Below are 11,624 nucleotides of genomic sequence, written 5' to 3'. Positions count from 1 at the left end.
TAAGCTTTGCAGCCCCCTGAACTGTGCAGATAAAAAACAAACCAGAAACTTGGAATTGTCCCAGAAAACTAGAACTATACAATTATTTTAGGCAAATAAATGGACATCTATAGCAATAGTTCCATGTGTGCCATCGTACCCCAGGAACACAAACATTCAAGGACCCTTATTTTGGTTATAAGATGAGTTTTGCGTATTCATCAGAACGTCCTTCAGTTTTCCAAACAATTTAATCAACTCTGAAAACTAACAGCTTCTGAAAACAAACAGTGATTACCAGGATGTGATCCAGGATTTTACAGGGGGGAAAAAAATAACATGTTCTTGTTGTGTTTTGGAAAGTAAACGGACGATCAACTTGAACACCAATGAGTAAGGATTTTAAGAATTGTTTGTACCACCGAGAAAATATTTGTAATCAGTTCATATAATAGTACAACGGGACACAGGAGAAATGTAGTTCTAGATTATCCTGACTTTTTCGCTGTAGCTTAGTTGATTGTATATTGACTCAGACCATAAAATGACTGCGTCCACTGGGTCGATGAAGGCTGCATTTCTTTTCAGTCAAATACTGAATAATCAGAACTCACCTTTCCAGCCATAACAATTAATACATCACAAGTGACGCGTGTGAGGCATAAAGCAGAAATAAGATGAAAGCAGCAAAAAGGGCAGATAATATATAAAGCTGGAAGGAGCTGTACAGTGTATGTGCAGTATATGAGCGGTGCTGTGTACAGTGTATGTGCAGTATATCAGCAGTGCTGTGTACAGTGTATGTGCAGTATATGAGCGGTGCTGTGTACAGTGTATGTGCAGTATATGAGCAGTGCTGTGTACAGTGTATGTGCAGTATATGAGCAGTGCTGTGTACAGTGTATGTGCAGTATATGAGCAGTACTGTTTACAGTGTATGTGCACTATATGGGCAGTGCCATGTACAGTGTATGTGCAGTATATGATCAGCGCTGTGTACAGTGTATGTGCAGTATATGAGCGGTGCTGTGTACAGTATATGTGCAGTATATGATCAGAGCTGTGTACAGTGTATGTGCAGTATACGAGCGGTGCTGTGTACAGTGTATGTACAGTATATGAGCGGTGCTGTGTACAGTGTATGTACAGTATATAAGCAGTGCTGTGTACAGTGTATGTGCAGTATATAAGCAGTGCTGTGTACAGTGTATGTGCAGTATACGAGCAGTGCTGTGTACAGTGTATGTGCAGTATATGAGCGGTGCTGTGTACAGTGTATGTGTAGTGTCAATATGCAGTATATATGTAGTATATGTGCAGTATGTGTAGTGTGTGTGTAGTGTATATATATGCACTGTGCAGACAGTGTGTAGTATATCTGCAGTATATAACTGTGCAGTGTATAATAGCAGTATAGTAACCAGCAGCCGGGCTGTGCAGTATATATATATATATATATATATATATATATATATATATATATATATAAAAGCAGTATAGTAACCAGCAGCCTGTGCAGTATATATATATATATATATATATATATATATATATATATATATATATATATATTAGCAGTATAGTAACCAGCCGCCGCTCGCACTGCGCATGTCCCGTCAGTCACAGGATCACACCAGGATCACACGGGGGGAAGTGAGCGATGGTTCCCGGACACTGAATGGATCCAGCTCTCCCCGGGGTCCGGGAGCTGCGGGGTCCGGAGAGGGTCAGGAGCCGCCCGGCCGGGTGTGTACAGGACATGTGGCTGCTGTGGCTGCTGCTGGGGTCTGCGGGTGAGTGCGGGTGACGGGGTGCGGGGGGCACATGTCCGGGTCACTGACTGCTGTCACTAACCCCTCCCACATGCCAGGGGCCCCCGGGTGTGTGCCCCGCCCTCCCCAACACAGACACATAGTCATTGTGGCCCCTGAGAGTTCTCCACCTCCTGACCCCCCCTGATCTTCTGTACAGTAACACTGACCCCCCCCCCCCTGACCCTCTATACAGTAACACTGACCCCTCTGTACAGTCACACTGACCCCCCCTGACCCTCTATACAGTAACACTGACCCCTCTGTACAGTCACACTGAACCCCCCCCCCCTTACCCTCTATACAGTAACACTGACCCCCTTCTGTACAGTAACACTTACCCCCCCGACCCTCTATACAGTAACACTGACCCCCCCTTACCCTCTATACAGTAACACTGACCCCCCTCCTGTACAGTAACACTTACCCCCCCTGACCCTCTATACAGTAACACTGACCCCTCTGTACAGTAACACTTACCCCCCCTGACCCTCTATACAGTAACACTGACCCCCTCCTGTACAGTAACACTTACCCCCCCCTGACCCTCTATACAGTAACACTGACCCCTCTGTACAGTCACACTGCCCCCCCCTGACCCTCTATACAGTAACACTGACCCCCCTGTACAGTCACACTGACCCCCCCTTACCCTCTATACAGTAACACTGACCCCTCTGTACAGTAACACTTACCCCCCCTGACCCTCTATACAGTAACACTGACCCCTCTGTACAGTCACACTGACCCCCCCCCCCTGACCCTCTATACAGTAACACTGACCCCTCTGTACAGTCACACTGACCCCCCCCTGACCCTCTGTACAGTCACACTGACCCCCCCCTGTACAGTCACACTGACCCCCCCCTGTACAGTCACACTGACCCCCCCCCTGTACAGTCACACTGACCCCCCCCCCCTGTACAGTCACACTGACCCCCCCCCTGTACAGTCACACTGACCCCCCCTGTACAGTAACACTGACCCCCCCCGTACAGTAACACTGACCCCCCCCTGTACAGTCACACTGACCTCACACTAACCCCCCCTCTCTGTACAGTCACACTGATCCCCCCCCTCTCTGTACAGTCACACTGATCCCCCCCTCTCTGTACAGTCACACTGACCCCCCTGTACAGTAACACTGCCCCCCTATGTACAGTAACACTGACCCCCCCCTCTCTGTACAGTCACACTAACCCCCCCTCTCTGTACAGTCACACTGACCCCCCCTCTCTGTACAGTCACACTGACCCCCCCCCCCCACCCTGTACTGTATATTATTATGGTTCTCTGTCTGTCTTTATTACCCAGTATTGCTCTATTGCTCTGTTTGTTCCCCGTTATAAAGCACTATGGAATCTGCTAGCGCTATAGAAATAAATGATGGTGGCTGTCCATACCACAACCTTTCATCTGTCTGTCTGCCCTGAACCCTCTGATTTTCCTTTTCTTTATCTTCACGTGTGTCACACTGTGTTTTTGTGTGTGTTTCTGTCCCACAGAAATTTAGAGAGAGCACTTCTTGCATGAAGAAAATTATATTCGTTTTGTGCTTGCCCAGCGCACGTCTGCATGCACTCAAATTCTCCGTCCTCGGAAGGCACCTGCGCAAACTAGTCGTCTATGTGTGTGGAGGGGTGAAATACGTTTCAGACTCTGCTAAAATACTCTTTGTTTAAAAGTTGGTTGACATCTGGGTGCACTTGCTCAAATGTAAATGCACTGCGCTACCAGAGAGCATTTTGCACCGTGCCGTGGCCATTAGTGACTTCTGTGTGTTGGTCCCACATTCTGTTTTAGCAAAATTCTGTCTCATTCTCCACTGGAGATATGTTTGTACACCTCACACAAAGCCACAGGTCACCCCTGAGACCCTGCACTAGCACATCTGGCCTGGGGGGGGGGGGTCTGGTTGTGTTTAGAAACGGGATAGGGAGAACTCCAGCCGAAAATCCTCTTGCTGAAATTCTTCCATCCCATGTAGAGACCATATATGATGTGTGATCTTTCAGTACGTGAAGTTCAAGCTGTGAGCGCATCAAAGATATAACTTTGCAGCAATATTATGGGCAGCACGGTGGCTCAGTGGTTAGCACTTCTGCCTCATAGCACTGAGGTCATGAGTTCTATTCCCGACCATGGCCTTATCTGTGAGGAGTTTGTATGTTCTCCCCGTGTTTGCGTGGGTTTACTCCGGGTGCTCCGGTTTCCTCCCACACTCCAAAAACATACTGGTAGGTTAATGGGTTGCTAATAAATTGACCCTAGTCTGTGTCTGTGTCTGTTTGTGTGTGTGTTAGGGAACTTAGACTGTAAGCTCCAATGGGGCAGGGACTAATGTGAATGAGTTCTCTGTGCAGCGCTGCGGAATTAGTGGCACTATATAAATAAATGATGATGATGATGAATAACAACAACGTAAATCATTTTACAAAAATAATAATATAAAAGTGAAATAATTCTGTGTCACCGATGCACCTGATAATCCTTTGCTTCAAAAGAAAATTCTGAATTCTTTTAATTTGACATATTTTTTTCCAGTTTGGTTACACATTCTGGCGTTGATTTGATCATTTATATAGGGTTTCTCAACCTTTATTTATCACTTATCCCTCTATGATGGTCAATGTTCACCAAGCACCCCTATCATATCGTAGTTGAACCCCAGTGCTTTCTAAATTATGTGCGTTCATTCATTCAAGTGCCTCTAAATCTGTATTTATTTGTTTATTTATTATTCTGTGTTTTACAAAATAATCGTTCTAAGTAGTGTGAATGTTTTAGTTATCAACTGAAACATTAAACTGTTAAATTAAATTCACATTAATAGTTGGCAGGTGCTCTTTAATTCGGTGCCCCTGTTGGCAGACATATCATAAATTGAGAAACCCTTATGTAGACAATAAGGGTTATATTTATATATGAGTGTACAGAAGCTTAGACAAATGCTCTTTGTTGATGCTAGAAATCTGCTTTTGCATTTAACACACACATACTGGGCAACTTTATTTTTACACTGTGATTTAGAGTTGAGCTAGGACACCTCAACCCTAAATCAGTACGCACGTTTTAAATTGGTGTGTGTCACTGGTACCATTGTCCATACTAGTTAGCGTTAATTTGGAATTGCATGGTGACACAGATATTGTACCTTATTTTGTTATAATCTCTTAAACCGTTGGCCTCTTAAGCTGGGTACACACCTCTGCAATTATACTTCAGATGCGCTGAGTGTAACGATTTCACCAATGATTGAAAGTCGATGATCATGCTGACTCCTGAGTACACACCTACAGGGGTTACCTGGAGATCTGTGATCTTCATCTCTCATAACCATTTGCTGAAAAGACATCGTTCCATTTTTGATGGTGAGTTTTGTAAGAGGTTTAGAAAAGCGAATCAACAGACGCCATGTGTTTTGGTTTAGGATCTGTATTTTTAAAAATAAATAAATAAAATGCTAAAATTGCATAATTTTATTTTTTTTATTCCTACATTATTATTAACCTCAATAACATTAATTTCCAGTCATTTCCTGTAAATTTTTGTCAAGCGACAACAACACTGCTACCCCTCCTGTTTCTGTATTAGCATTGGCACTGAGCAATGTCACTGGAGACTGGAGAGTGACAAGAATTACTCCTGTTTCTGTGTGAGCAATGGCACTGAGCAATGTCACTGGAGACTGGAGAGTGACAAGAACACTGCTACCCCTGTTTCTGTGTGAGCAATGGCGCTGGATCTCCTGGGGAGGGAGGTACTTATGGAATCCAAAACCCGTGAGATCCGACAATGCAACAATGATGTTTTTCTCCGATTCAGATCCGAGGAAGCGCAAAAGTACCGAGACTCGGATTGACGATGTTCGGTTTTTGTGAAAACCGAGCCTGAGCATCTCTTTTTTGAATCGTTTGATCTGCGCCATAATTGCACAGATGTGTACCCAGCTTAAGTCTCAGTTGGTTCCTGCTACTTGGTTTCTAAAACAAAAGTGTTCGCTGCATGTGTTTTGGATATTACCCTACGTATCATTGTGTAAATACACTTTTTTTTGATGTTGCATATGGTACTGATCTTCAGCCATTTTACTTGTAGTTTTGTTTTTTTGCAAAGTCATTGCAGCTGCCAATTTAAAACTCAAACCATGTTTAAATATCTGTTATCATTCTCTCAAGGAGGTATTAACCTGCCCACTGCCAAAGCAAAGGAACATTCAAAGATTAGACTTATCCGGTCGTTTGCTGACTAGTCACAGATCGAGGGTCGTGCAATAGGCTCAATGTTGTATTTGACAACCGCCATTTGCACACGGGCTGAGCTGCTGAATCTCCTGGTTTCATTGTGACATCTTAGTGCGAATAAAGGATTAATACATACTTGATTTCTCTTCCGAAATATCTGGACTCCTGAATTTCGGGTAGTACTCCCAGAGTCCCCGGGAGAGCTGGCCTTTCTCCCAGATCCGCCCCCCTAAACTTGCAACTTGGCGTCTCCGTTTGGGAGACAGTGTACTTACACCTAACGATAGGGTAGAGAAGCGGTTTGGGAGTCTTAGTAGTGGATGTTAAAGTCAAATTTCCCTATTTGTGCACAATATAACATTGTAATAAAGTGTTATGTATGCCAGAGAGAATAGTATCTGGACTGGTGTTAATAAATGCAAAAAATACATTTTCCGTATACAATTTAAATATAAGCCAATATATACTGAATAAATTTATGCAGATCCAATTCTAAATGAGGACTCCTGTGTCCGAAACCATATTCACAAGATAGGTCACCAGGAACCAGAGGTTCCCAGTGATTGATAGTTTGCATTTCTATGAATATTACCTCAGAGCACAAGTGCCCCCCTTCGCCTCTGTGGGCGACAGTACCACCTTGCTCACATACCCAGAGTCATTGGGCAAGTTCAGGCTTGTTCCCTGCGTGGGTTGTTACGTGTTGTTCTGCTCTGTGTCTCTATTCTGTATTGATTTTTAATTTAGAAGGTTTTTGTACACGACTTTCAGAAACACTTTATGCCAATTGTGGGCCGCAGAGACCACCTAAAGCAGGAGCTAGTGTTTCTGATCATTGTGCAAGAATAGGGCATTTATAGAGCTAAACTGGGTTTTCCATGTGTAAAGTTTATGTATTTGAGATTATTTTTTTTTTATCTAAGATGAGGACCAAAAGTTAAAGGTGTTTGTCTTTATCTTATTACATACCCTCCTGCAACATTTGCTAAACACATTGCTATTTCTACATTGTTGCCTACTTTTCCTTTTAGACGTTTATTTATAACATCAGGCAGAATTGTTTATTATTATTATTGCCTGAAATATGACACAAACTTGCTCGTTGGATACAAATTGCATTTTCATTGTATCCCAGGTGTTTCCCACACAATACAGAATGCAAAATGTTGTTATTGTCATTTTTGCTAAATTTTTACTTGCTTTTAGTTAGCAGTAAGATAATACTAATAGTTGTACCTCAACTTCTCCTCAGGTCACATTCTCATAGATGTGGGATCAGCCATTTTGTTCCTAATGAAGCGATAGGCTGCACTTACATGGCTATCGGTTTGGCGCACAAAATGGCCGCCTCCGCAGTCCATAGACAACATGTTGGTGACCGTACAAATTTCTAAAAAAAAAGTTAGAAAGTGGTCAAACGTCAGGAGCCAGGAATCATGAGATCAAATGTTCGAGCAGCTTGCAAAAAATTTGAGTTGGAGCTATGCACATTAGTAGGTGCGGCTATGCAGAATGCATTGTTGGCACAGCATTTTAACATGGCAGCTGTGCCCCATCTGGCACACTCTATACTGTCCTGTGCTCCCCCAAGCATACTTTAATACTAACCAGTGCCCCCAGCACATTTTTATACTGGCCGATGAACACCCAATAGCATACTTGCCAACTTTTCCTCGTTGGCTTCAGGGAGATCCCCGGGGGAGGTGGGCATGTGGCGGTGGTGCTTGACAAATTGCATCATTTTGGCCTTGCCCCCTAAATGATTGGCACAATTTTGGCCAATTACAGCAGGTGGCGGAGCTAAGATGACACAATATTTGCGTCATTAAGCCCCGCCACTTATCTATTGCAGGGGCGAGAACCGGGAGGTTGCCCTGCTCGCCAGGGAGGTCTCCCAGAAATGCGTGAGTCTCCCAGACATTCCGGGAGAGTAGGCAACTATGCGTTAAAGAAAATCAGCTAATGAATCTCTAGAGACTGAAGTGTCTTTTACATTTCTGTCTCCATTACTGAAGTCATGTTGTCTTACCTGTCAGTCTTTGATTAAATCTTGGTCTCCATGAAAATGGCCACCTCCATAGGCATCAATACATGGACATAGGACACAATTTCTGAACGGTGTCATCATGCCACAGATAGCGAAGCCAACCACGTCTTGTACTGGCTCAGCATCAGGGAGAATGCCAGACTCTTCAGGGAGTGAGGGAGATCGCCCCTATTTCTGGGAGTCTCCTTGACATTCAGGGAGAGTTGGCAAGTATGCCTTATAGCATACCAAACTGTGGCACCCTCATTCGGAACCAGTGACAGCGCAGTGTCTTCATGACTAGGCTACTTAGTGAATGATAGGCCTCATTCTCATAAATATTGCACCAGCCATTCAAAATGGCTGCTGCCCCTGTGTGTGGGACAGTTACACCTCGAGTAGCCATGTTGTGGTCATACTGATTGAGTTACTCAGAGACAGCTGACTATGAGGTCAGTGAAGTAATGATTGGGGAAATCACATTTGCTGTAGACACAAGGAGGATGTTTCATAACAGGAGCCTAATTGTAGCAGGAGAACTGAGTTTACAGCTGAAACAGAGACATTTATATTCAAGATAAATAATTCTTAGATATCTAAATAGTACACCAAGAAGATAAAATCTGGTTATTGGCAGAATAATAACATTGCTTTTGTTTTTTTTTATCGGTTAAGCCAATAAATGAATACATTTTGACATATGGAATGGTACGTTATCAGTTGTACCTTCGAAATGTCCCAAAAATACTAATCCTGCAAGTTTTTTTTATTTGCTGGAGATAACGCTGCTTTAATACAAATTGTGTGTGTGACAGGATTGAGCATTGTACATTCATTTCAATGAGGCTGGGTTTCAGCAGCATTTTTTTTAATTTTTTTATTTTCTTGGTGAAAATGCTGCCCGGAGCACTCCTGGGCTCTTTGGAAACCGCTACTGTGCCAGGAAAGGTCCTAAGACTTTAGTTGGATGGATTAACAGCAGATATCTGCTGTTTATTGCTGACATATAAAACTCAGCTTCCAAACTGCAGGTGTGACACCAGCTCGCAATTATTTCGGGCATGTCTGTGTGTTCCTCTGTTGAGGCATTATCACAGCTGCCGGGTTACATTCGAACATCCTACAACCTTCGACATAGACACTAAATGCCGTACATGGTAAAATACGTGTTACCTCAGTATAAGTGAGGATTTTGTTATTGCAACGCTGGAACTGCTCGGGGGAGTGAAGGTGAAATCTGATTGGAGGGGAGCTGCAGCCATCCAATCAAATGCCACCTTCACATCTACCTACAGGCATGTCCCTCCCATAAGGGAGGGACAACCGAGCCAACCGGTGGCTCTCCCAGGTGTTTGTGAAACTACAAGTCCCATCATGCCTTGCCAGCTATCGGCTGACTATCTACTGGCAAAGCATGCTGGGGCTTGTAGTTTCACATCAGGTTGCCCATGATCCGATAATGTCATGATGAGATGTACATCGCGTCCCAAAACAAGCTACCTGCCACCGTCTAATAATTTAATACCAGCCCTTTCAATGAAATCAACTCCTAAAATACTTAACGCTGCACTACCGCCTACAGTGCTGAGCATAATGCTCTATCGCTTTAACTGTTTACGTCTTCAGTAAATCATGAGCCCAAGGGGACCGTTGGGACTGTATTTTTTATTACACGTCACTTGTTTGTGCGTGAAGCTTTTTATTACATTCCTCAGGGTCTGCCTAGGAAAGCACTTTTCTGTCCGGCGTAGATTAGGACTTGTCTTATGCTTTTAACCTCGCCCGTTCTTTGTAGCGCATTTGTCGGCGCACGTAAGCACTGTAATCTTCACACACAGAATTTGCCACCTGTAATAAAACAGTTCACGGGTCACTGATTAATATAAATAATTAAAAAATGGGCAGAGCTCCCCTATCCAAAAATGATTAACCATCCCAGTACCAGACAAGTCAAAGCCGGGCTGGTGCCTGTGTGGGAATGTGTTTCACCTTCCTCCCCCTTCCCCTCCCCATCCCCCCCATATAGAGGAACCAGAGCTTGACAGACCATCCTGGGCTTGTTGGTTTGTTACTATGGTTTGTGGTTTCCTGTTCTAGTGCAAAGCAGACCAAGCTGCCTAGTGCTGGGGTTGGATGAGGATTTGGGAAGGGGGGGACAGGCTGCCCATTCGTTAATTATCTTTTTGCCTATTTTAAACATTGCATGGAGATTGTTTTGTCAGAATTAAAAATACAGGATGAGATCATCTCTGCCAGCTATAAGCTGGTGCAGAATTTAAGTCTTGCTGTATAGGAACGGTTGTGCCCCCTCATTACAGCGATCTCACGCTGCATTATGGATTCAGCACCCCCTCTGCAGAACATGTCCCGACACCCAGTGAAAGGTGTCCAAGATTTATAAAAATGAAACCCATACTCCCTTCGTTGTCTAATGCAATAAAACAATTTGAGGTTTCCACCTCAGACGATTTAAAATTACTTGGTGCCCAGTGCAGGTCCTAATTTGTAGCTGTTCACCCTTTACAATCCACAAGTGTCTTCTACCATTAGACAACTTGAATTTAGTGATTTAAGTGCCCTCCTCCAACTTTTAGTAAATTAGGTCTTTAATTCTACTGTGTGTACTGTTGTATCCAAAGCGCAGAGCATAGCAGATCTGTGTCGTATCCAAGGGGTTCATTCTGTGTGTTTTACCCCTGTAGTTATATCATCAGGCAGAGTTATTTATTTTTGTTGCCGTGGGATAAGGCACAGTGTTGGTCTCTGGATACAATTGTATCAAACGCAAAGAGCAGAGTATCCCAGTGTAAGGAAACTATGCAACTAATGATATAAAGACGTGACTGAAAGGCACAGAAGAAAATAAATGATAAAAACTATTGCGATGGTGATGTATAAGGACTTATCCCTTCATATTGATGATGGTTGGAATAAGATCGTCTTGCCTCATCCTTTAGCCTTGAGCAATGATTTAGCCTAATATATAACTGCTGCCCAGTTTATTCTCCTATGCATATTAATATCTCATGGATTTCACAGAAATCTTCATACTTGTTTGTAAGACGCTGCAGTGTTCTTACCGGGCTCCTCACAGCTCCCCCGGGAAACTCAGACATTGTCATTTTAATTAAAACTCCTTATAGTCGCATCTACTTAATGAAAAAAGTGATTATTGTATTAGGATAATCAGGTAGATTCTCTGCTTGCTGAGCTCTGTCTGAGCAACGGAATAACAGTTTCAGTTATATATTCTCATAGACTCATACTGTTAAAGGAACCGTGTATGTGTGTGTGTGTATATATGTATATATAATATATATAGTGAGAAGTACAGCATTCACAGGAATCGGACACAGGTATGCTGAACCATTTAACTGTTTATTAGCAGTTGTCAGCATCGTAAACAGCTCCAGCAATGGTACAGCAGTCATCCAGAAACAGTAACACAAAAATCCCCACCACCTACACCTAGCTAGACATGCAAGCCGGCCACTTACTGGCATAGGTGGTTCCACCCACACATACAGACAGTGCCTTTATCCTCCACCCAAGCACTACAACAAA

General features: G+C 43.4%; 1 protein-coding gene across 1 annotated transcript in view; it reads left to right on the top strand.

Annotated features, from left to right (window-relative positions):
- Positions 1-1,599: 1,599 nt before the first annotated feature.
- Positions 1,600-11,624, top strand: part of LDLRAD3 (low density lipoprotein receptor class A domain containing 3) — a 92,599-nt gene continuing 82,574 nt past the window's right edge. The window contains exon 1 of the mRNA XM_075188346.1: positions 1,600-1,772. Within this exon, the coding sequence (XP_075044447.1) occupies positions 1,658-1,772 (115 nt within the window). The 5' untranslated portion in view covers positions 1,600-1,657. The remainder of the gene's footprint in view (positions 1,773-11,624) is intronic.

The sequence above is a fragment of the Mixophyes fleayi genome, chromosome 10, assembly GCF_038048845.1.
Source record: "Mixophyes fleayi isolate aMixFle1 chromosome 10, aMixFle1.hap1, whole genome shotgun sequence".
Lineage (NCBI taxonomy): Eukaryota > Metazoa > Chordata > Amphibia > Anura > Limnodynastidae > Mixophyes > Mixophyes fleayi.
The sequence above is the reverse complement of the archived record's forward strand: the minus strand, read 5'-3'. Positions and strand labels throughout refer to the sequence as shown.